General features: G+C 40.5%; 1 protein-coding gene across 1 annotated transcript in view; it reads left to right on the top strand.

Moving 5' to 3' along the window:
• Positions 1 to 17,259, top strand: part of GALNT12 (polypeptide N-acetylgalactosaminyltransferase 12) — a 96,947-nt gene extending 79,688 nt beyond the window's left edge. Inside the window, exons 8-10 of the mRNA XM_032765624.2 lie at positions 3,665 to 3,778; positions 10,360 to 10,515; positions 15,545 to 17,259. Of these exons, the coding sequence (XP_032621515.1) occupies positions 3,665 to 3,778; positions 10,360 to 10,515; positions 15,545 to 15,682 (408 nt within the window). The 3' untranslated portion in view covers positions 15,683 to 17,259. The remainder of the gene's footprint in view (positions 1 to 3,664; positions 3,779 to 10,359; positions 10,516 to 15,544) is intronic.
• The last annotated feature ends 10,089 nt before the right edge of the window (positions 17,260 to 27,348 follow it).

The following is a 27,348-nucleotide window of genomic DNA, read 5'->3' as shown; positions in this document are numbered from 1 at the left end:
CCAGTTCAGGAAAGCAGACTTCCAGCCATTCTTTAGGTAAGAGAGCTGCTTCTGTCCTACATCCTTGGTGTTTATCACTGCTTTTTTTGGATCTGTAGTGATAATATCAAAAGGCAACAAGAAGGTTATTCATCTGTAAATGAAGCTCTTGAATAAGTTGTTAATATAGATCCAGACAAGAGACCTCGCCCTCCCTCCCCACTTCTTTGAAATCTGTTAGGCTCTGAGGAAGTGGAAGGACACACACAGTTAGCCTATGATTTTAGGAGGGGGATTTTCAAAAGCACTAGTTGTTGGAAGTCTAACTCCTCTCCAAGTGACAATGAGCCAGTGTTGAGCACTTTTTGAAAATCCTATCTTGTGTTCCTGTCAGAATTGCTCCCTAATATTTCAGAATATTTTAACAATTGCAGTTTAAATTACCTATCTCCAGCCTCCAAAGGGAATGGTGACTAACTGTGGTTACAGAATACACAGCATGGAGGAAAAAAAAATCTGTAGGCAAAGAAACAGTCAGAAATCCTGCGCAGACAGAATTATTGACAACTTTTATGAGCTGAACTAAACGCTTCATAAGGAGAACAAATATTTTCTTGTTTTTATTTTCTTTAATGCAGCATTCTACTAAAATATTAAGGTAAGTCACAGACAAATTTAAAATCCCATACTAAGTTTCTATTTATACTCTTACTTTAGCTCTTCTTGCATGATTTAAGCTTGTTTGTTACGTGTTGGAAAAAAAATATTGCGAGATTACATGAATGAATGGATACTATTATGGTACTATTTTTGTCAGCGCAAAGCAAACTGTCTTCGTCAGTTAATGGGAGAAGATAGTGTTTTCACAAACCCTCTCTCATCTGTTCCTGCCTTGGAACAAGAGACTGGTGAATTCATGCATAAATGGTTTCAGGACCAGATTTTTAACCTGCAGTTTATGGGTGCAAATATCTGCAGGTGCATCTTGTATCATTTAGGTGCTTAGTACTTGGTTGTACCCATATATAAGGTTCTTAGATCTCTAAAAGGCTTACTTTATGGCTGTAAAATGACATTAGAAAATTCCGGAGTTCGCAAAATAAGCGATCCAGTTATAATCAGGCTGAAATACTGGCACTACATGTTAGTAGTTTGTCTGCACAACAGAAGTGTGTGTAGGGGACACAAAGATGAGATGACATAATGATGGAGCATAAATACTATATAAAAAGTTGTTCTGAATTGAAATTTGAGGTAATTAGGCATCTTTTGTACAGTGTTTTTTCTTTTGAGTTTAAGTTTCAGAACCCTGTTTAAATTTTCTTCTTTATGTCTAGCATACAAAGAAAGAGTTGTATCTGTGTGCAATAATTTGGTTTGTAGTTAACTTATGCACACAGACACAAAATAGTGTTGTGCCTAAAAAGTAATAATATTGTATTGCTAACTTAAATTGGGAGATAAGCATTGTGATGTTCAATGGAGTATAGGCAGGAGAATATTTATGCTGGTCAAATACTAGTGGGGCACTCTTGGTGACGTCTTTGCTTGGAGCAGTCATCTAGGGAGTGACAGCTTGGGTGAATATTTGACTCAGTTGATCTTCCCATTGGAATAAATGGCTAGTGTGGCAACGCAATTAGATTTCTGAGCACACTAATGAGTAGTACCTCCAACTCTGTAGTCAGTTATTGAGGGCAAGAGAAACCCATTAATGATTTTAGTTTATGTAAGAAAATTGTCATTTATAATTCAGCATAACTTTAATCTGATATTCCTTCATATCAGATATTATAGGTATTGGGTGCAAGTGTTGGGAAAGGTTGTAATTTTTGTAGTTGTTCCAAGCTTTGCTCAATTTTACTTTTCTATTTTTGTATGTAGCCCTTTACTGATGTTAAATGTAAATTAAAATTTCTCATGGTCAAACCATAATAATTTACAAAAGGGACAGAGTAGGTTGTAATGCAACTGCCTACAATACAAGCCACTCTACAATACAAAGGAAGCCAGGGAGACTTCCTTTAGCTCTGGAAAGCGCCACTAAACTGCAAGGTTTACAGCTGCTTAGATAGAGATCATCAGAATTCAAAATCACTCTTTTTGTTTAGTCACATGTTGATTAATGGTGTTAATGCACTCACCAGAATGGTGAGAAATATCTGGAGAAGGGTGTGTAAGGAGTGTTCTTGAGGCTAAAAGTATTACAGTGCAAATGGATCCAAAAAAAGTGGAAAGAGGAATTTGGGTAGTAGGTAAAAGTGGAGGAAAACAAAAGTAAGGAAAAATATTTGCGGAATACCCTGTCACTTGCTTTACTTTGATCTGTCCTAATTTATTCATGTCTGTTCGTTCTCTGCATTGGAAACTATGGATATAATTATCACCTAATACTCGAGAAGAAGCAAAATTACATCTTCAATAGTCATAGGGACACTAACCAGCGATAGTTCCAGGCACCAGCGCTCCAAGCGCGTGCCTGGGGCGACAAGCCGTGGGGGGCGCCCTGCCGGTCCCTGTGAGGGCGGCATTCAGGCAGCTTTCGGCAGCTCTCCTGCGGAAGGTCCGCCGGTCCCGCGGATTCAATGGCAATTCGGCTGCTGAAGGCAGCCTGCCTGCCGTGCTTGGGGCGGCAAAAAAGCTAGAGCTGCCCCTGATTCTAACCCTGCCTGTTTTATTCTTTTATATGTGACATAGTAGGATTCAGGTAAAGGAGGCATTTAGCTTTAATATTTATTTACAGAAGTTGTTTTGTTTCAACGTTCATTGAAGTGGATAATATGAGTGTGCAAAGCATGTATAAATTTTTAAACTATCATTATGCCCTGGTTCAACTAATTTTCAAGTAACTTTTGTTTATCTTGGATATTTTTATTAATTGGAAGTCCTTATTGATTTGCCTGTGGAATATTTTGTAATAAAAAAAAACATAATGTAATATTTCTGCAAATGTCTATAGCAGTAAGAAAGGCTGGGTTCAACATGACTAGTCTTCCCTTTAAAAATAAAAAAAAAATTGATTCAAGTCGCCATTGAAATTGTATCCACATGCAGGTTTTAGGAACTTAAATCGTAAACACTAGTTAACTTCACAGCTTCACTCTGAAAGCACACGAGTTCTTTTATTTTGAAAAAATGAAATAAATCTCTATTTAAAAAACAAGTTTTTTTTAAATGAACAAAAGGAAGAAAAGAACTACAGAGATATGGCAGACTTCCCAGGCTCAGTGGTTAATTGGCTAGTTTGCTGGGGGCCCAAATTACTGTTCAGATACAGTCCCCACTTACCTAAACTTGACTCAAGAATCCAGTTAGATTATGTGGCAATCCAAGTGAGTGCCTCTCATACGCTTCTGCCAGGCATGGCCCAGTCCAATCAAATCAGCAATAGCAGGTCTGCTCCAATCCAGCCTGTCAAAGTTGCTGCCACCAGGTCTGCTGCTGCCAGGTTCTGGTTCAGCAAAGCCAGCTGCACGAGGTCTACTCTGGTCCACTATTATCAGGTTCAGTTTTACAAAGCCACCTCTATCAGATGTATTGTTGCCAGGCCCAGATTCAGTGAAACCATCTCTACCAGGGTTCAGAACTGCGAGTGGGAAGCGTATAATACAGCATAGGGGTATGAAGTGACACAAATGTATCTACTTCACACTGATGCTTCAATTTGTTCTTTTTTCTTATTTAGCTGAAAAATAGAGGAATGGCAAATTACTGCTTTGATTATAATCCTCCAAATGAACATGAAGTAACAGGGCACAGGATCATATTATATCCATGCCATGGCATGGGACAAAATCAGGTAAGATTTGTGTTTTACTTTAGTTATGACAAATGTTATGATTAAGTGTTTTAGGATGTATGATACAAAGTAAAAATGCTCCACAGTATTTCTGAGGGGACATGTGACCAGTGCAATGTGATCTTAGTCAGCACCATTTCTATTTTTGTTTCTTCCATGAGATTCTGTTAACTTTCTTGTGCCCAACAGAAAACTGAAGTCAGGTTTTCACAGTTCTAAGTTGCATTTGGAAGGTAACTAGGCCATGTTGACCCATCTAAATCTCCCCACATCTGTCAAGCAATTGTACCTTTTAAAATGTGTTCTCATCTGAATACGTGTCTAACTTTTTTAGATATATACATATTAATTGCCCTCGTGGGTAAAGGTGTTTCTTCTAAACTCCCTTAGAACCTGATACTTTCTCAGCTTTGGTTTTTGTGTTCTTGGTTTGAAGCCTGTTAGCCTCACCATAGTAACTTTAGCACCCTCGTGGCCAATATGGAGTCTGCTCTGCAGGCAGCTCTGGCCAAGAGAAGGTGCGCGCAGGAATGCAGCAGGAAAAATCCCTTCCACGCCAGGGGCACCTGTTCCAACCCCCCCAGAGTGAACACACCCACCCACAGGAAAAGTACGATGGATATAACAAAGGGAGATATTTATTTACAGAGGGATGAGAGGAGAAATACAACAAGGGGAAATATAGGGGGCGCAGCAGAACAGGGCTGCATCCAAACCAAGGCCCCATAGGCCCAGTGGTAGCACAGTCTGACAGGGCAGACACTGAGCAATGTGTCTGCACACAGAGTTCAGGAATCCTGAGCAACGTTCCAGTCCAGTGGTGAGTCTTGTGCGCTCCTGGTCGTCTTTGGTACCAGTGAACTCTCCCCAGCAAACCCCTCCGGTGCCCTCTTCTGCCGCTCTCTGCAAAGCCACACAGAGTGACCACCTCCCCACTTAACTAGCCACAGCCTCCCTCCTTGTTCCCAATGCAGGGTAACAAGCCCCACTACTCACAGCCCCACACAGCTCTGGGCAGCCGTGATACTGGGTCCAGCTCCGGCCTGTCCTTCTCGGGCGATTCCTCCCTGGCACTGTGCTCCTCCTGGCTCCTGTCCTGGGCTGTCCCGATCTGGCCTGTCCTCCTCAGGCCTGGGGCAGGTTCTCCCTGCTTCCTCTTCCAGGGCCTGCCAGCTGCCCCTCTCCCTCCCTGGAGCTCCAGACCCACCCCCTGCAGTTTCCCTCCTTTTTTCTTACTCTCCCCCTCCCACCTGGGAAAAAGATTTAAAGGGGCCATGCTCTCTAAACCCCAAAGGGGTTACGCTATACTTCTCATGGTTTGAAATACCAAGTACAAAAATGGCTTTAGTTTTTTGTACAGTTTTGGTCTATCTACATACAGTCATAAGACCGTAACCCTCTGAAAGGGTTGCAGGGCTCCAAGACTGTGATAACTTAAGATATTTCAGTAAGTAGCCTTTTAATGCTGGGGTTTCGCATAACTCTACTGAGGACTGATTGGTGCCTCCACATGCCAGCAATCTTTCTGATGTATTGGTGTATCAGCCATCCTGGTATCTTTTCTGGTTCCTTCTAGGATGAGGAGGTACGGCGTGCCCGTAGGGGAAGGGGTGGTGCAATATCTAGGTGTGTGGTTGAGAGGCAGAGGAGTGTAAGTGTATGGCAGGAGGGACTAGAAAACTTGGGCTGGTGGCTGGGTTTGGGGAGGTGAACAGGGACAAGATATTCCGGGAAGGATAAATAGTTTCAGAGGAGCACCAGAGTTGAGGAGGGTCATACAGTTTACCAGTCACCTTTGTAAAATTCTTGAAAGAGTCAGACTATGAAGAAATTTAAAATATAAAGGGGTGTGAGCAAAGCTATCTTCAAAGGGAAACTTTCAGTACAGAATTCATTTTACCTTCTTTTTTGGGGGAAAAAGGCATTGCAAGCTTCCATTGAATTTAATTGAGAACAGAGTTGTTCCTGCCATGATTTATCATGTGGCAGTAAGATTTATTACTAGCAGCTGTATTATCAGTGTTAGTATTTAATAGTATTTGTTGTTTAGATTGCAGAAGAGGCCAAAATGTGTGGGTACTTTCTAAACACAGGAAACAGTCCCTGCCCTGACAAAGACAGATGAAGAATGGGGGTGTAGTTATACATCATAAAGCCAAGGGATTTGGGTGAGGTTAGGCACATCTTAGATTTTAAGCACACTAAATGTCATCCCGTTTCTTGTTCCACAATTCAGTCCTTCTCCCCCAACACGCTGTTTCAAATGAGTCGTTCAGTGAGATGATTAATGAAATAGATAAACAGATAATTTAGTCAGCTAGCTTCTTATTAGAAAGAAGTGACTACTTCCATGGATGACATCGGAGCTAATCACATCCAAAGGAATGGATGAACTTCAAAAGGCACTCATTCAGTAATTTTATACTCAGGGGTTTCTGTTCCTTTTTAGGATATTTTCATATTCTAATGAAAGTTTTTCAACAAAAACATATTAATTTCAGCTTTGTTCCAATGGGGGGGGGGGGAAAGGGTAAAAGGGCAAAACCAATAGAGAGAACTATTATTTTCCTGCTTTTAAAAGGTTATTGTGACAGGATGACAATTTGCAATTATTCTTTTTCTTGATTAGAAATAAAAGAAAATTAACTCTCATTCTATTGTGAAGATATCACAATATAACACCTCCCACTGGCTCCCAGTCTTCCTGTGCAGTCAACGGGAACAGTAAAAGGCACATCCCTGACAGACAGGCCACCTCCTGCCAAATGTCAGTGCCCTGCTCCAGAACATGGGGGCACTCACAAAAGAGGTCACCAGAATTTGTTAATGTTGCACAAGAATGTGGGACTCCCAAGTTCAAGTCCTTGCTCCAATGACTACTTAATTATTTATAAAAATGGAACAGCATTAACACAGGAGGTTAGGAGTCCTCTCCAGAATATCTCAGAGACTTGTGGCTAGGACACTCTTCTGCAACATGGGAGTTCCAAATTCAACTCTCTTTTCCAAGCAGGCAGAGGGGGAAATTGAACCCAGATCTCCCACATTCTAGGTAATTACCCTAACCACTGGTTTAAAAGTTATAAGGAGGGTGGCATCAGTCTGAGTGGGGTATAGAAGGAAGATATTTGGACTCACTGGGGAAAGGAGGTGAGGCCAGTGTTGCTGCAGTAGTTGATCCATCACTGTTTGGAGTGGTAGGAGTCAAATCTGCGTGGATGCAAGTCTGAAAGCAGGCTGAACACTACTTCCAGTCTGGGAAGTTTTGTCACAGTGACAGGTTGTAACCGGCCTTCAGGTTCAAACCCTCAAAAGTCCAGTGACTTTTTAAGTATGATTAAGAATCAGTGTTGAGAGATTGCGCTGATTAGGCTCAACTGGAGTATTCTGTCCAGTTCTGGACACAAGATTTCAGGAAAGATGTGGCTGAATTGGAGAAAGTCCAGAGAAGAGCAACAAAAATCATTAAAGATCTAGAAAACATGAGCTATGAGGGAAGATTGAAAAAATTGGGTTTGTTTAGTCTGGAGAAAAGAAGACTGAGGTTGTTACAAGGAAGAGGGAGAAAAATTGTTCTTTTTAACCTCTGAGATTAGGACAAGAAGCAATGGGCTTAAATTGCAGCAAGAGAGGTTTAGACTTGAACATCAGGGAAAACTTCCTAACTTTCAGGGTAGTTAAGCACTGGAATAAATTGCCTAAGGAGATTGGAGATTTTTAAGAACTGGTTAGAGAAACACCTGTCAAGGATGGTCTAGATAATATTTAGTCCTGCCTAGTGTGCAGGGGATTGGACTAGGAGATCTCTTGAGGTCACTTCCAGAATTCTAGGATTATGGGTCCCCCATGATAGAATAATATTTCTAGGGATCACCATTGGAGCTAAGATGACATTGTGACCATGGAGGAGGCTGGTTCACAGAGTACTCATCACAGGGATGTTACTGTTTCACAGCTGATCATTTTTAGACAAATGGGGAGTAGAGGGGTGGAATGTAAAAGCCTTCTGATTTTGTGAGCTGGTCCCTGAGAAGGGAACATAAGGCAGCTAATGATGTCAGTGTATACACGCCCGCCTTGTCCCACCAGTGTAAGTGCCTTGTTACACTGAAATCATAACTCCGCCTCCACGAGAGGCATAGTGCTTATCTCGGTGTAGTTAGGGTGATGCAGTGTCTGTGTAGACACTGTGTTACTTACAGTGGCTGTTGGCTATCTTGTCAATTTCATGTCTCCAGCAGCCATGAAATTGACAAGAAAGACAGGTAGCTAGAACCCCGCCACCCCCGGTTCCCCACTCCCAGTTGGGCTGCTGCCTGAAGTCTTCGCTCTGAGAGCTGAGAAGCCCAAGTGGCTGGCCCCCACTCCCAACTAGGAGCTGACCGCCAGGGGACACTGCTGGGCTCCTGGCAGGGAGCTGAGAGCCCTGGCTCTCAGCCCTCCACACTGCCACTCTTCAGTCAGTGGAAGTGCCCCTGGTGAGGGTGCACACCACTGACAGAAGGAGGGTAGCATGGACATGAGCCACCACAATAATTACTGCAAGTCGACGTAATGTAGATCAACTTAGGGCTGTAGTGCAGACATACCCTCAGTTCCACACTGATAGGGAGTGTTTGCTGAATGTTTCCATATTGGCTCTATAGAATGTATTAAACTCATCTCCTTATGCTGCTACAAAGGCTAGTTTGGACTGTGATGTAGTCCCTCCCCAGCAAGGTGTGCTCAACATGAGGAATAAGAAATCAAATCAAGAACTATAACCTGACTCTCCTGCATGGGAATGTGTGATAGTTCCATTATTCATAGAATTGAGATGGTTGGTACTTTCTTTAAAAAGTGGTGTAAACCATATTGCAAGTAGAGCTGGTTGAAAATTTTTCAGTGGAACAGTTTAGCATCAGAAAATGGAGTTCTGTGAAAATTTAGACATTTCATTGGAACGTGTCAATTTCAACAAAATGTTATGGGAGGATGAGTCATTTCAATAATGTCAAAATGTTTTGTTTCAATATTATTGTTTCAGTTCATTTTGTGTACCTTAAGTTTAAAATTATATATTTAATATTTTATTTTATAATGTTTCAGTATTATCAAAATGAAATGTTTCTGTGGTTTCAAATAAAAAGTTTTTATTCCATAACAAAATTCGACATTTCATTTCGATTCTTTTTTTTAGTCAGCATTTCCCACAGAACAGACATTTCATTTTCAGGCAAGTTCTAGTTGTCAGTTACAGAACCTTAGGCACTTACAATGTGGCTTCTGGAAGCTTATGTGATCTATAAAATGTGGTCCTCCAGCAGTTGTCTACAGTGGCTTTTTAAAAGTATTTTTAAATTACTTACCTGGGCCTTTCTACACGAGAATAGTTTGTACATATTAACATTGGGTGCTGTTTACAATTGGTTCAGGTATATTTGCTTCTATGAAGCCTCAGTCAGACTTCCTAAAACTGTTTTGTAAATGGTTTTCTCTTCTATGCTGTCAGTTAAACTGTTTTTAACATTGGGGTAGCTGCACTGATGATAATGTGTATGATATTTTCTAGGGTGGATAAGTCTCTTGTCTTACCATAGTAAGTATAACTTAGTCCCCCTAAAACAATGTAAACATCCCTCACATCCGTGCATAATAGTGCTCAAGATGATTTACCAGCATGTTAAATACAAATAACTATTTAAACTTTCCCCATCGCCTTTGATGAAGTCCAAATTTTGGCAAAAATCCATGATAAAGATCACTGTAGCTCCAGGTAAAGCAGGAAAAAAATCTGATTTTGCTAGAATTCCTAGCAAATTTCTGGTACTCCAATTATTACCATTACAGCATTTTCAGCCTTAATGGCACAAGACGTGAGATGCCCAGGAATGCAACCAAAACTGGGTATTTTGATACTCTACAATCAACGCCACACAACTTCCTTAAAATCCTATTTATGTTTAAAAGAAGCTGTACCTAATTTTGCTGAGAATATCATCCTGAAAATTGACGTAGTGAAATGCACTTCATCTTGCATACTGTAAACTGTAATTGGAAACTAGTTTTTGATCAAACTGAAAATTTTAATGTTTCAATGAACAACCAACTCCCTTAATTAAAAATGACATTATTTGTGACACTAAAATTATGGAGGCCTAGTGTCAATCTATAAACTAGTCTCCATCCTACCGTAGTGATGATGTAGATTAAAAACTATTGCATTACAATCAAACTTTTAAATCAATCTGTAAGATTAGTAACTCTTTCAGTATAGGGAACTCTGCTTTCCTTCATGTTTGTACAACATTTGGCACGTTGTGGGTGCTGCCAGAAACAATATGTGGTGATAATGCTCCTGCAGGAGCTTTCCCATAGAAAGTAAAGTAAATACTAGTACTAGTCAGGACTCCTGGAACGAAAACTTTCAACAGAATTTCTCTCCAAATCTAAATGAACAGGCAACTCTAAGTTACCTTACTAGAACATTGATAGATGAATTTTTTTATTTTTACTGCATCCTTTTTTCTAATAAAATGCTTTTTGTTTACATACTGCACATGTAACATTATTGTCCTTTGTTTCCTGTCTGGGACTGGCAGTTTTTCGAATATACATCGCATAATGAAATACGTTACAACACCCGGCAGCCTGAAGCCTGTGCAGCCGTTGATTCCGGGACTGACTATTTGACAATGTACTTGTGTCAAGACAATGTTCAAAATATTCCTGAAAATCAGAAATTTGTTTTCAGAGAGGTAAGCCTGTCAGTTTTTTAACTTCATTGTTTCTGGTCATCATGCAAGCAGCACAAACCCAGTATATGGATTGGGGTGTTACATCCAGAGCTCTTAGATGGAAACCATTCTGATGAATTGTCTTATCAATCCAAAATTATGACAATAATTGTTTGTAAAAGTAGCCTACTCTTATGTGGTGCTAGCATCTGGAAGCGAGTCCATTTTCAAATCACAAAAATTCATAATTTTCTTACTATGTGAGTACAAAACAGGTGAAACTCAGAAAAAAAAAATTCTTAAATGGCCCGTTTTTGGCTGAAGAATCATGGTATGGCCATGAGGGAGGGAGCAGGGTGAGTGGTGATATGTGGGGGGGAAAGAGTTTGGGGAAAACGGGCTGTGGAATGAGCCCAGTCCCTCTGTGCTGATGGTGCCTGATTGCAGGGTCACTCAGCACCTCTGACGTTCCTGTTTTGGTACCTCCAACTGTATTATATTGTCATCCTGAGTCACCAGTGCTGGGAGAGTATTTCAGGCGCTTGTGTCTCTTTCCTCCTATTCTCTCACACACAGCAGCTTGTCTCCTCACATCCCTTGTCTCTCCGTCTTCCTTTCACCATATCACTGTCTCCCAACCCCATCGCCCACCACAGCAATGCCTCCGCCTTCACCCATACCACTGCCTGTTGCTGTTCCTGCCATTCTATCCCTATCTTTCTGTGTCCTAAGACTTGCTTGCCAATTCCGTGCTCCCTGCTGCCTCCATAGACCTTATGCCTTACTCATTGAAGTCCCCACTATCCCTGCCCATTCACTTACCTACCATTCTTCTTGCCCTTCCCTGTATCAAATCCCATTCCCCTTACATTCAAACACATACTCACATCCCCCTGTACATCACTCCTATTATCCTCTCCTTGCCCATAGCCACAGCATCTCCTGCTGCCATATCTACTTCCTCCAACCTCTGCGTATCCCAAGGCTGCCCTGCCACACCATGGTCCCCGTTACCCCTGCAATCCTTTTATCCACCAATATATATCTCACACACCCTGCTGTCCAGGAACTATACCTGCTACCCCAGCTGTCACACATACCCCATAGCTCACAACCCTTTAATATCCCCACCATCTGATTTACAATGCCCCATAACCTCCTCTTTCCCCCAAGCCCTCAGCCCCCTTCCCATACAGTTCCTGCTGCCTTCCCCACCACATCACATCAAAATGTGCCCTGCATCAAAATGTGCCTGTTCACCATCTTAACCTCTGCCAGTGTAATGTATGGATATTTTGACAAGTATTGGGAGTCAGTCAAAATGGTGCCACCCTTCCACTTTTCACTTTTAGCCCAGAGGAGGGCACATTTTGATGTGCTGCTATCCCCACTGCCAGAGCCTTTCCCTGCAGTGGGAAAAGGCTCCTACTGGGACACTACATTGCTAAAAATTGCAAAGTAGATAGGGAAAGGACTGCTTGGCCATATAGAGAGCTGTGTTGGATACATACCCACAGGGTTCGGGTGTGTTTTTACTTACCTAAGCAGTGCCTTACTGTCCACACTGCTATTTATACCCATGCCAGAGGTGTGTATGGTGTACTCTGTGTGTTGCCATAAGGAGTATGCAGTGTAGACGTATCCGAAGATGACACATTAAATGGATACCAGATACTTCAGAAAAAGCAAGAGTTGAAAAAATGTGATTTGAAATACTTCCCAGTTCAGTGCATTCAGAAGCATTAATTTTTAAGACTAATGTATTGATTTTGAGCCACTAAAATCCTCTCCCATGGCTGTTGACTTGATCACATCACTCCCTTTTAATCCCTACACTAGCTCCCCATCTTCTGTTGCATTAGATTTAAGATACCAGTCACCACCTTCAGGCTTTCTATAAATCTGTCTCTTCCTACCTAACTTCCCTTTTTGAAGACCTCCTCCCACAAATACTGATAATAATACATTCATATTGAGAATTATTACTGAACAAATTACCCAACTGAATAATGTAGTGTGACAGGGCAACAATGGTGCTATAATTAATGCTGGGTTCTTTTTTGCATTTAGACTCTTTTGTGGGGTCTGCAGTTAGCTGATGGAAATTATGGTTTATATTGTTCCTTCCATTCTCCAGTGAAGCATGCACAAGTCTTTTTGAACAGGTTAGGAGAGGAATTAGAACACTGCCATTTGTCCCCCTGTGATGTTTTGTGCATCCGAAACTGAGAATCTCCAGCTGCAGTATAGAAAGTTCTTACGCTCTTTTAGGGAAAAAGGTAGGACGATAGAATTGATATGAAACTGTAAAATTGCATTAATTTATCAGAGATTGATGACAGAGATCATAGTTTGTCATTAAAAAAGCATTTAGGAAAAACGTATACAGAGAGGGGAAAATGCATTTTGCCATGTAGAGGCATAATTATGGGAATCCTTAATGTTGTGAATCAGAGTTTGAAGAATCATCCTCTAAGAAAACGAAAGGAACAGAATGAAGAAGGGATGAGGCTGCAGTCACTACAGGAGCAGAATTAAGTTGTTTGTTGCATTTTTGTTTATGATGTTTGTTACATGTGTTGGCTAAAGATGATGCATTTTATAAGCGGCTGTGAAGTAGCTGTATTGATTTTCAACAGAACTTAAATGTTGTTTCACTAGATATTTGTTTGTGATGTTGGTTATTCATCATGAGAAACTTTAGCCATTAGACAACATAATGGTCTTGTGTGTGGATGTTATTAGGTTCAGTATTATGTGCTGACATGTATACTCTAGATGTTGGCAATAATGTACAATCATACCATTAATATTGTGACATGTATTGAAACCAGTGGTAATTGTGTGATTTAAAGACATGAGGCCTGATCCAAAACTCATTGAAGTCAGTGGGAAGATTGACTCTCAATACAAAATATCCATACATTACACTGCCAGAGGTTAAGATGGTGAACAGGCACATTTTGATGCAGGGCACATCCAATGGATTTTAAATCAGGCCCTAAGTAAATAATGAGTAAAAACTAAAAAAAAAAAAAAAAAAAATAGGACCTCTGGATTTGGCCCACAAATTTTTTGCTGTCAATAGTTACATTTTTCTTGTAATGTTTTACAAGAGTTATTTCCAAATCAGAGAATTTTTTGCATTTTGGAATAGACAACTGTTAATAGTTCATCCCTAAGCTTGTCTACATGGTGGGGTAACACTCATTTACATGGCTGTGATTTCTAAAGTGCACTAGCATGTTGTGCATTAACTGCTGTGTGTAGACACTGTTGTTGTATGCCAAAATAATTTACTTCCATTGAAACAGTACTATGTTAAAGTGCAGTAGAGAGGTTGTGGCATAACCTGGAAACAGGTGGGTCCTGGAATCTCCTCCTGGACTGGGAAAGGGGACTTTGATTTCTTCACAGTTAGATATGTAGCTTCCTAGGAATCTTATTTCTTGGCAGGCATTGATGATGGAGTTTAGGTTTGCTTGGATGAACTCGAGACTCCTGTAATCAGAAGGCCTTAAACGTCAGCTTGATGTTCCTTGGGGACTCTGTGCATGAAGAGCTGGCAGACTTGAATCCATCCAAGACTTGCACTACCCAGAAGCAAAATAGGCATCTAACTTCACAAAGATTCTGGGCAAGAGACACACCTGGAATAGAGGCACTAGAATTATGGCCACTTAAACAGGATGAGTAAATTACCCTAAAAATTATACAAAATTCCTAAAACTACCAACAGAAATAAAAACTATTTACAAAATAAGCAAAAAGCTAAGGATTTTTGTCAGACAGGGTCATATGAGGGGAACATAAGAATGGCCATACTGAGTGAGACCCAAGGTCCATCCAGCCCAGCATCCTGTCTACTGACCAATGCGAGGTGTCCCAGAGGGAGTGAACCTAACAGGTAATGATCAAGTGATCTCTCTCCTGCCATCCATCTCCACCTTCTGACAAACAGAGGCTAGGGACACCATTCCTTATCCATCCTGGCCAATAGCCATTAATTGACTTAACTTCCATGAATTTATCTAGTTCTTTTTTAAACCCTGTTATAGTCCTAGCCTTCACAGCCTCCTCAGGCAAGGAGTTCCACAGGTTGACAGTGTGCCGTGTGAAGAACTTCCTTTTATTTGTTTTAAACCTGCTGCCCATTAGTTTCATTTGGTGACCCCTAGTTCTTATATTATGGGAACAAGTAAATAACTTCTCCTTATTCACTTTCTCCACACCACTCATGATTTTATATACCTCTATCATATCCCTCCTTAATCTCTTTTCCAAGATCAAAAGTCCTAGCCTCTTTAATCTCTCCTCATATCTCCCCTTCCAAACCCCTAATCATTTTAGTTGCCCTTCTCTGAATCTTTTCTAATGCCAGTATATATTTTTTGAGATGAGACCACCACATCTGTACACAGTATTCAAGATGTGGGTGTACCATGGATTTATATAAGGGCAATAAGATATTCTCCGTCATATTCTCTATCCTTTTTGAATGATTCCTAACATCCTGTTTGCTTTTTTGACTGCTGCTGCACACTGCGTGATTGTCTTCAGAGAACTAGCCACAATGACTCCAAGATTTCTTTCCTGATTAGTTGTAGCTAAATTAGCCCCCATCATATTGTATGTATAGTTGGGGTTACTTTTTCCAATGTGCATTACTTTATATTTATCCACATTAAATTTCATTCACCATTTTGTTGCCCAATCACTTAGTTTTGTGAGATCTTTTTGAAGTTCTTCAGTCTGCTGTGGTCTTAACTATCTTGAGCAGTTTAACCGTTAGGTTCCTCTAGCCACAGCTTGTGCCAGTAAGAAAGAAATTGGGGTTTTTGGGCCCCATTGCTGCAAAGCAACATTCATGTAAACCATAAGACAGAGTTTTTGACTTAGGCATCAGGCTTCTTAGATTCAGTGCAGTACTTTTAAGGAAAAGTATAAGTTTAGATATAAATGTTTCCTGTTACATTTCAAATATGGTAAAATTTAATGAATAACTCTAATTTTAAGACTGCTTTAAATAATTTTCCATCATCTTTTGTAGGATGGTACTTTGTTCCATGTACAAACCCAGAAGTGCCTACAAGCTGAATCTAACTCTTATAATGGCAATCCAGCGCCATTATTGCGACCATGTAGCAATTCAGAATACCAAAAATGGTTCTTCAAAGAAAGAAGTTGATCCAGATGTCATCAACTGTATGGCTGAATATGAAAATATTAACTTTCTAGTCAGCAGCTAGGAAATCCATGGAAGAATTACATAGCTGATCTATTTTTGTATGAAAAAAGTTGTAACTTGTTTACAAGTTGTAAACCTTGTTTTCTGGAGCACTAAAAGGCATTAAGTGTTGAACTCTATTGAACGGGCACTGTGAATATACTGTGCTGCAGAAATCTCCTCTTCCACTGTTCTCTTTACTTGGCAGCTATACTGTTTTTAAAATGTTTTATGCTTTTTCACACGATTATATTTTTTTAACCTACTGTGTGCAAGTGAGGAAGTGAAAGTAATTGCACTAAAGCAATCTGCCAGTAACTTTAAAATGTTTATTTTTCTAAAACATTCTACAGTGGTGGCTTTTTAACAGATATTAGCTAAGGATTCTTCTTTTGAATTCCAAAAATGTAAACTTAGGTCAAATTCTGCCCTGAGATGTGAAAGTCAAGCTGAGCTCTCATTGAAATCAATGTGGAGTGGCATGTCTACATCTCAAGCCAGACTAGGTCCTAATCATCTTGCACAAATAACACTCCAGATTGCACATATTTTACTAAATGTTATAACATTTTAAAAGTTCATGGTACTTGACAGATTCCTAATAAAGCTGCTTAAGGTTATCTTTGGAGTAAAATTAGTGATTATTTACTGATCTTTTGTTAGTGTAAGAAATAAAGCACCAATATTAAAAATGACTTTGTGGGAAGAATTAAATTCATATCGGGCCCAATCTTAGAAGTGTGTAGTATGTACTTCAAATGGAAGTTCTGCATGAGTAAATCATTCAAAATCTGACTCAGACACTAAAGCTTTAATTCAAAGTTCAGTTTTTAAGCAAATACATTTAAAAATGGATAACTTTAGTTTCATTGCTACTCTTAATGCACTCCTTTTTTACAAAGATCATTGAAACAAAAATTTCGTAATAAATTTGTGATAAGTTTTGTAATTGATGCTAATCTAAACATTTGTCTTCATGATTGTAATTGTTTTCTAAGAATTTTGATTATGAATAACAAGCTGTTCAGTTCATCATGTACATTCCTGCTGAAGTCTGAATATTTAATTAGCATCTATTCAAGAAGTTGTTTGCTTAGAGCATAGGACTTGCCATACTAAATCAGATAAGTTATCATAGTCCAGTAGTTTGTCTTTGACAGTGGTCAGCAACAGATGCCTCAGCCCTTAGAGCAAGTTTCTTCCTTATCGCTGTCAGAGGCACTTATGTGCTAAAACATGAGTGTTTATTTCTCTTCCAAAATACTTAAATTTATTCTTTTATCCTTACTTTTGTAATTATGGATGTTCTTGTTATCCATGTAAACATCCATACCTTTTCTGAATCCTGGTGAACTCATGTCATATTTGCATACTTATTTCATGATTGTTGGGGACTCTGTGCCTTTAGAGAATATGTATGTAGGTTCTTCCAAGATTGTTGCAAAACTAATGTTTTTATAAGCACCTTTACCATTCTGTCTGTGGATTTGGTTGATGAAACTGATATTGGATCTAATAAAATAATTTGTGAACTGATAGTTTAGAAACTCTTTTGTAAGTATTTCTTTCTTGTGGTCTCAATACTTTTCTCTTAAAATTTCTCTGATCTTTGGCCCTGATCCTTCCAACAATTAAGCACAGAGGAAAAGACAACTGTTTTATCTTACACTCTTGTAAGTTCTTTTTTCCTAATAACCTCTTGCCTTGCTCTCTCTGTTTGCATACAAATTGCAGTCATTTTACTCACCTGCTAGATACCAAATTAGTATGAATTACACAACTTTACCACTAACCATTTACAACTGTTTCCTTACCCACTTACATTGCCATTTAGCTCATTATTGAATTTGTCCCTGGATATCTAAAAATCTACAAAGAAATAGGGTAGTGGCTTCAATCCAGTACATATAGTAAGGGAACAAATAAAGGAACTGACTGTGTGTGTGTGTGCATGAGAGAGAAAGAGAGGAAGAGACAATAAAATAGTGTGAGGTAGCATCGCGATGGTTGTGAAGGGACTAAATAGAGGCTCAAACTCATTAGCACTTTTGTTCACTGGCTAGTAGCACCTGTGTTCAGTATAAAAAAAAAAAAAAAAAGCCATTCTGGTGAATCCACAAATCAAAATCAGATGTTGGCACAAGAGAGGTGTTAAAATTAAAGCAAGATTATCCGGTCACTTCTGTTTCCTTCTGGTACTTTTAAGAATTGTATGATATCAATTAGTTAAAGAGCCATATATTACAGTCCATACACACACAGATCTCCCATTGAAGACTTGGAGTTTTCACGGAGTCAGGACTTTAGGATTTCACCTGTAGGTGGTGATATGCAAATAAGATGAAGAAAAAACAGACTTCACAACAGAATTGTACAGAGAGAAATCCTGTTGCCTAGTGTGAGCCATCTGTTAAGAAAAGCAATGAGGTTTAGGTTTACAGTAACATAAAATTGCGTAAAATTCCTGTTTTCTCAAAGCGAATCGTCTGGTTTGAGGAAACGACTAGGTAACTATATACAAATTCACCACGGAAGCAACCATGGGATAAAAATTTGATGTACTCCAGGCTCTTCACTTAGAAGTCAGGGCACTCTCTCAGAATCAGTTTGCTATTTCTATAGCTATGGCATGCAGTCTGCTCTCAGCTGATGACTCTAGGGTTTGTGTGTGCCAGCCACCTGCTGCTTTTCTTCTCCCTCTCTCACCCAGTAGCCTAGTAATGCGTTTGGCTATAGGATCAGTGCACAGGCCAGCATCTGCCTGGACAGAGTATGCCTTTAACTAAATGATAAGATTCTGTTCCCTTTCAGGGAGATCATGGCTGGCTGGGAGTCAGTCCTTTAGTACCCCTAAGTGGGGTGGGTTGAGAACTCTTGGCTTCACCTCACTGGTGAAGAAGAGATTGATGTGTCAAGGGAAGGGTGGAGCTACAACCAAGACTAATGCCAGCCATAGGGCCTTGTGGGGCATATGGCCGGACCATGGCCAAAGGGGATCCACTCTACATGTGCAGTAGCTCTTGCATAAGGAAGTAAAGTATGCCTACAGAAATCAAAGGTCATCCCCCATTTTGAAACACAGGGTTCTGGATAACTGGGATCAGACCAGGCTTTGGCTGGCTGAAGCTTAGAGCAATTTCTCATTGCTGTGCTTTGTAATATATAAATATATACTTGTTTAAATAGAAGCTCTCCTTGTATCAGAGGGGGCTCTAGGCATTTTGCCGCTCCAAGCACAGCAGGCAGACTGATTCGGCGGCGTGTCTGCAGAGGGTCCGCCCACCAAAGCCGCGGGACCAGTGGACCCTCCGCAGGCAAGCCGCCAAAGGCAGCCTGCCTGCCACCCTTGCAGCACCAGCAGAGCGCCCCCCGTGGCTTGCCGCCCCAAGCACACGCTTGGCATGCTGGGGCATGGAGCTGCCCCTGCCTTGTATTGATAAGAACACCACAGCCTGCATGTGTACTCTGGCAGGGCCATTTAACACTTTACCCTTATCCTCTCACATATGGATATCACCCAAGTCATGCCACAGATGACTCCAGCCACCCTGGGACCTTCTTTCATGGGGTACTTGTCAATCCCGAGACCTTTATGATCCTGAATAAAATGTTGCTTATTTGGCCTCAACACTGTTCATCCCTGGCCTTGGTTCCAATCATCCTGAATCTGGCTATGCCACACTGGCTGCTGCTAACTTCTGTGTCTCTTTGGCCTGATCAAAGAGTTGTAGTCTCCCTGGGGGCTCAAGTTTCCATGAGAGGCTGATTTCAGAGTCACAGTACAGTCTCTGGACTGTTCCTTATCAGCTCTATGGTACATACTTAGAGGGAGACTCCTGTCTCAGCTCTGCCTGCCACACTGGGGAACTTACAAGACAAGCTTGTGTCAGTCATAAGGTTAACCTTTGAAGGGATTTCTTTGAAAAAAAGAAAAGAAATTCAAAAGGGCCAAGACAACCTGTTAAAACAAATTAACACGCACACACACACACACACACCATGAGGTGTCCTGTTTCTTCCTGTGTTAGAGTGACATCTTTTCTTCTGCTATATAGCTTGTGAGAAGGACTTAGAACTTGCAACTCTGGATATATTGATAACATTATCCTGAAATGTAACAGAGTGCTGGCAGTTCAAGAAGGGAAATCTCTGTTTTTCCTCTGGTAAGGCTTCCCTTAAGAATACATAAAGCAAGAAAGATATTCTTTCCTGCTGTTCATCTTTTTTAGAAGAGGCAGTGACTGCACGTTGCTCAGAAGAATGAACGCGCAGTCACAGGCCTATGCTCATCTGTATAAAATCCTAAAGAAAAGTGGAAGAATAAATTTGGCTCTAAGGTAGGTTCTAATTCCCTTTACAGGGTCAATGGGACCATGTCTTCTGTGATTACCACTTCCCTCAAAGACCTAATGGATAACAAAATTAGAGCTTTTCTTTAAGGGATTATCATAACACAACCAGAGTGGTTCTGTGTTCTGCTAGGTCATTTACCTCCACTCCTAAAGTCTTGCTCTAGGCTCTACACATGTAGCCATGGTCTAGGCTTGCAAGGGTAAACCAGAAGGAGAATTTCTCAAAGCTGCATTTCTCAAATGCATGCAGTTTTTCCTCATTTTCCCTACCACTAAGTTTCCTTTTGCTGCTAAACATATCCTGCAACAGAAGTCTTAATGATGCCTTATGCAGAAGTAGCTAACCCTCAATTAAACCCTTACCTATGCAGACAGACCCTCACTAAACTGAGCTCCATCAGTTGAATTATTCAAAGCCTGCACACCTTACCTGGATCACCACATCTCTAGGGTATTGGGCTCCAGCATTTGTTGCAAGCTTACTTCCTGCTAGTGCCTGAATTAAAGGGAAGTTTTGCTATAATTGAGATTTGTAAAAGTCAACACCCTAGACTGCTCCTCATCTAAGCTAGCCAAGAGGAGATGCCAAATTGAGAAGTTTGTGCTATATCCAATCCCTCTCTTAAAGATGGGCATCTAAATGCTGGCTACAGGGAGACACACATTTCTTCTCGGGCATCTCAGCTGCAAACCTATGCTGTTTTAGCAAGACTTTGAGGGGGAGGTACTCCTGTAACTTTTAGCCCATGGATTAAGATAGTCACCTGGGATGTGGGAGACCCCCTAGTTCAAGTCCTCCCTTTGCCTGAAGGGGAAAGAGAGGATCTGAACAGAGACTTTCCACTGCTCACTCAAGTACCCTAACCACTGAGCTATGGCATATTCTGGTATAAAGGACTCCCTCGGTCTCACCTGCTGAAGCTGTTCCACTGTGGACAATAAATTAAAAAGTCATTAAAGCAGGAGAACTGGATCCTGTCTCTCCCATATCCCAGGGCCATGCGCTAACCACAGGCTACCGAGTCATTATGAAGTTTTCTTTTTGGCCCAACGATTCTTTCATTATTTAATCCAAAGTGCAGATATGGTACAAAGGATATTTTGGGAGTAGCAAATAAGATTACAGATTTTTAAAAATTCTTTAGAAGTCAACTTCATCTTTCCACAGAAGAATATGGTTCTTCTTCAAATAAACTTATGAAGAGTTGCCCTCTTTCAAAATGGCCACCATCTCACATTGTTGTCACTGCTACTGAGGTTGCAGGTTGCCTTGGCAAAGATAACTACCATCACAATTCCTCATCTCCTCCTAGCATTTTCCTCTGACTGATGACAGCATAGGGGCCAGCATCTTTCTTACGGGCAGCTGAGTTTCACTCACTTTAGGAACAGTGGAAGGCAGATCCTATATTTGCTAAGGACAGCCTGTGGCATCAGCCCCATTGAGTAAAATGGGAGACAGCAGTCATTTTAAGATGACCCACTAAACTGAGGGCAGCTTTTGACCTCAATGGGACTGCCTCTCACCCAAAGCTCACAGGAAATGTACACAAAGTCAGTGCCATCATGTGGAGGTTCTGTATCTGCATTTTGGCTCTGGGACCCCATGAGCCTTGTGACTTAGGAAACCCTTTTCAACTGCAGACACTTTTGTTTGATAGTTGCCTCCAAAACTCTTAAAGGAGGGTTCCCAGGTGCTGAGGGGCTGCAGAAGAGTTAATGAAAAATGACATTACTGTAACATTAAGGTTGAAAAGTGAAGCCCAGAAATCAGTATATAAAAAAGTAAGGTTTCCATAGCATGTTAACTTGATTATATTCCATGTACAGTACAGTGTATATCGTCCATAAAGTTGCACAGTTGAACCAATAAAAATCCTATATATTGGTAATGTTGACAAATGAACGTCAGTATGACAACCTTAACTTTGCATCAATATGGTTAGCAGTAGAGGAAATGTTGTCAGCGTTCCCAGAGTAACAATACCTAAATCATAACAAACTAATGTCTACAAACTGATTATCTTTGGAGACTGATCTGGTAAATCATTACCACTGGATGTAATGCTTACAAACATGAGTTGTCCAAATGAGTTCTATGAGACTATGCATGGTAGTGTCAAAGTTAGACTCAGGACTCACAGTTTGTCAGACCACTCTGTTTTATTAGCCCAGTGCTCTGCTAATACACCCAGATAATGTGAGTACCATGCAAGGCCTAAACAGTCTTATTTATACAGATAAAAGAGCGGGAATTAGACAAAGGGACAAAGAAAGCAAAAACAGTAAAAATCACCTGGGGCACAGCATGCATATCCCACTTTCTTACTAACTGTTATCAATTTAAGGCTAATGCTTCACCAATTGCCCTTAAACGGTGCAATTGTTCTATGTTAATGTCTGTATTCCTGACACCTGGCTTGCAACATTCCAACAATTTTGCTTAAAGGTACAGACAACATTTCTTTAATCCTTTCTATTCTTACAATATAATTTCATTCTACTTTTACATCTCCTTTTGGTAGCGCATGCTTCATATACCAAATTACTGGGTCACAAATTAACGTTCCTTATCTCTCTGTTATCAGATATTCAAAATCTTATATAGCACTTCCTTTTGGGCAGTACCTGGTGACGACATTTGGATTACAGAATGGAACTTGAAAGCAATATACAAGATTCCAACAGGGATAAGTGGGCTCCCTGAAACAACCGTTTCCTTGCCAGAGAAATGTGACGGTTATACTTGCACTCCATTAAAGGAAACTTGTTTACTTGGGGGAAGAATGCGATTTGTTCTAAGTGTGGCTGCGCGATCTATCCTCATTGGTATCGTCAGTTATAAACAGACCATTGGAAACAATGAAAGCACAGGTCCTCCTTTGGCGCCGCACTATGTCCATGCCTGGCGGTTTGGAGGGCCCTGTCAGATTGCCCTGTTTTTTTGGCCAGGCTTAAACTTTCTCCAGTTTTATTTGCCTATTTCAACTATGCTTGTACCTCAGGAGCTTTTTGCCTGGTATATTACTCCCCATGGATAAAGGAACTGCCATAGCCTCTTCCAGGTGTCATTACTGTTCCATATTGTGTTAACAGACAAGTCGTCCAGTGAGGTCTGGGGATTGAGTGGGATAGCAGGCAGGACACCAGTTTGAGAGTGAGCTGGGATTGTGGCTAGCCAGCATTCAGAATATAAGGGTCTGAGCTATCCACACTTGTGTGGATAAAAGATTGTCATTTGGACTCCCAGCACTTAGACCCAGCAGCAAGGAACAGGCACACAGGCACATGTTGGAAGCAGGGCGGCCTTCTGGGTCTGACAACCTCAACTGAGGGAACTGCGTCACAGTTTTATGTCCACAGGCAGCAGGCGCTAGGTTCACTACTGCTTCTTCTTGCGCCTGCTTTATGTAGTTGTCTGCTTCTGGCCCTTACGGAGCGTAGCATTGTAAGTGTTGGGGTGTTTCCTACGTTGTCTTCTGGAGTCAAAATTGACTCTGAGTGGTCTGAGTGATGATTGGTTCACTGGGTGGTACTCTTACACTGTGAACATGATCACTCGATGCAGACAGTTAACAGCCTCGGGGTAGTAAGCAGTGCTTTAAGTTCTTTACTATTCTCCCTTGACTCTGGCTATTTACAATGCTTCACACTTATCTTTTCTGATGCATACATTCCTTTTACACAAATAGATTGAGAATACAACAGCGGTTTTATATCGAGCAATAAAGCATTGCAATTAAACCTTGCTAAGTTTTACAATTAATAACCGAGACAATTTACATTGAGCCAGGCCTTTAATGTTTTCTAATTTACTTAACATAGACACAATAGAGAATCCTGTCTCTTACTAACTAAATCTTAAAACAAAGAGTAGAAGAGGCCAATTTGTAATGCATATGGGAGAACAGATCATGTCCAGAGGGTCTTTTTTCTGCTATTCCAGATAAGCTAGCAGATGAATCAAACTATACATTATTCTTATGGACAATATAAATCCTGCTCCTACATATCCCCTTTTTGACACTAGATTTAATCGCAGTGTCTTCTTATTTAGTCCATGTAATAGAAATACTGGAGCTAAATCAGTGCTTACAGTAAGCTGAGACTGTTTTTGTTGTGTGTGGCAAATAGTAATGCGATTTGGTAAATGCAGTACTTTATCATTACATTTACATTGTCTTCTGGTGGGTGGCTAACTTTTTTACACTTTCCCAAGAATTACACATCACATAGCATTATACAGTACTTTGGATTATCTTGAAGACAAAATACATTTTTTACCCTTTTGGATGGCATTGATTATTACTTAAAAGATTCCTTTCTTTTTCAAATACCTTGCTGATTGCAGGCAAACAGAGGAATTCCCTCATATTTTCTGTGTTTTTTTATAGGCAATTTCTTTTGTGCTGGCAGTTCTCACTTCCTTATCAGTTAGGTAATTTGCATCAACAAGGCTTGTTTTGGATCAAGCCATTAGCAAGCTCAGAGACTCTGTCTTAACCACAGGATCTGAAAAAGAACACAGCCTATTGCGCTCTTTTGAGCGCCTATAGGATTTTAATTCAGAGCATGTTTTATTTGCATTTTTTTAACCCTTTCTACAATATACACTGCACATGTCCAGGAAATGCATTCTTTCTATACTATAACTTTTCAAAAACATAGCATATTTTATTACATAAGGGTAACTGTTTGTTTTGTTCTTACAGAGTTTTCATGTTCCTTTAAGTGACAGTCTGATACACAGGCTTTTTAGTCAGTGTTTTACATTGCTTCTCTGTTTGTGCACCTCACTTGTGTTGCTTCAGGGTCACTGTTAATTTCTTATTTTTTCATTACAGCTTATCTGCTATGTTACCAAAAAAAAAAAAACCAACCAAACAAAAGACTTCAGAATCTCTACTATTCTCTGATTTTGACTGCCCTATTGCGATCATGATTGGTCTTATTTAAAACATTTAATTTTGTAAAAATCAAGTTCCCCTTAAGGTTAAATGCTATCCAAAGCAAACAGCACTAATCACTGTGTCTTGCAAAAGGTCTGTCAGTTTTGCAACTTTGAATAAAGAGTTAAATGAATTTTTAGTAGCATTAAAAACAAACAAACCAATTATCTCACCTGAAAACAGATTTCAAACCAGTGTGTTGGTTTTATCTTAGACTTCATATTTCAGACAATTCAGCAACAACATTTTCTTTTCCTTCTATTTCTTACATGCTTTGTTTTTACTAGCTGTATATATATTTGCAATATTACAGGCTTCTTCTGGAAAGGCCATTTCCCTTCAGAATGGCTGCAAACAACAAGTTATCTCTCTTTATGGTCCTTTTATACATTCCCAAGTTTAACTGCTTATCTCTCAGCCTCTGTAGAGTTAACTTTTCTCTCTTTTTAATCACTTGTTTATGTCCAAATGACACCTTTATCACCTCAGATTTCACCATTTTAAGTATGTTCCAGGTTCATGCTGCACTTATTGCTTTCTTATCCTAACTATTCCTTAGGTTCACTGTTTCTCAATTTATCTGTTCTTGCCGGCCCGATCTGCTTTTCTGGCCCGATCCTGTTTCTTTAATGAACCATTTGTGAGTGCTATTGGTACTTCACAATTTGAAAGAAATGTTCAGGAAGGGACCAGGAGGTGGGCTAGTTGAGAGCCACCTCCCTGCTGATTGGTAGTGGACCTAAAGAACAGTTTTTGAGGCAGACAATAAAGGGAACAGACAGGCTTGTCCTTTTCACAATGAGATGGGTATGAAAGTGGTTGATCGATCTGGGTTTGGAGAATGGAGTTAAGGGAGCCGCGCTTGGTGGTGGGAGAGGAGCTTTTATAAAGCTTTAACTTATTATTTGAATATTTAGAAGAGGCAAGTTTGATTTTTGTCACCTCGATTTTGCTCTTCCACACTGCATGAACAGTTACTCTCTTAGCATTAGTTTTAGGTTGCGCGGTTTGCTCTTAAGACGTCCACTCGTCTTGTTCCAAGATTTTACAGTGCCATGAGTTTGGGATCCCCTGAGTGTCTAACCATTTTTCAGAAATTTACAGGAGTCTGGACCTTTTTACGAGTTGGCCAGCCCATCCTGAACTACATAAATAAGCGGCGTTCGTTAGGACTTTCCGACTTAGACGTCTGGTTACCATCAGGAAGATTACACACCAGTCACAAGAGAAATTTGGGTTCGTCAGAGCGATGCCCAGTGCACAACACAAGGAGCCAGGCTCTGCCTCAATCGCTTTGCTTTCACACCAGGGTTTTACCAAGTGCGGTGCGGCTCGTTGTGCAGATTCACTCACTCAGACCACGGACAGGAACCCTTGGTTGGCCTATCCCCGACGGAGCCGGCCCAGACTCAACACTCACCAGAGACGGATAGACACGAGAAGACAGTCCTCAGTCCGACAAAACACAGAAATAATTATGCCAGTTACTGTCACGATCGGGATCCCTCCGACGAGTGGAACCAACGGTTACGGGCGTAGACTTCACTGTGGTTGTGCGCCTTTCCATTCTAGTGGAGGACCGCTCGGGCCAAATGCCCAGGTGCCGGCTGCCACGGTCATCCTACAAAAACGGTCAGGAATCACACAGCCCCAGTGAAGACGGTTGCCATCTCGGTAGAACCTCCAAATTGTCAAAGTTAGACTCAGGACTCTCAGTTTGTCAGACCACTCTGTTTTATTAGCACAGCGCTCTGCTAATACACCCAGATAATGTGAGCACCATGCAAGACCCAAACAGTCTTATTTATACAGATAAAAGAGCGGGAATTAGACAAAGGGACAAAGAAAGCAAAAAACAGTGAAAATCACCACGGGCACAGCATGCATATCCCACTTTCTTACTAACTGTTATTGATCTAAGGCTAATACTTCACCAAGTGCCCTTAAACGGTGCAACTGTTCTATGTTAATGTCTGTATTCCTGACACCTGGATTGCAACATTCCAACAATTTTGCTTAAAGGTACAGACAACATTTCTTTAATCCTTTCTATTCTTACAATATAATTCATTCTACTTTCACAGTAGTCAGTAGTATCCTAGCGACAAAATATTTCAGGACTGGAACCATTGTGTGGGAAATAAACCATAGTTAGATATGGAAATGGAGAGACTGGTGCTACTAAAATTATGGACAATCTCTATACTAATTTTTTATATTAGTACATATCGCTACATCAAGTACATCAGAAAAATTATAACTTAAAAAGTAGCGTATGCCAGAATGTCACTTTCAAATATTAATAATGGTTTTTAAATTTGAAGAT

This window comes from Chelonoidis abingdonii, chromosome 2, assembly GCF_003597395.2.
Source record: "Chelonoidis abingdonii isolate Lonesome George chromosome 2, CheloAbing_2.0, whole genome shotgun sequence".
NCBI classification, from domain to species: domain Eukaryota; kingdom Metazoa; phylum Chordata; order Testudines; family Testudinidae; genus Chelonoidis; species Chelonoidis abingdonii.
This window is presented reverse-complemented; position numbering and strand designations above follow the sequence as displayed.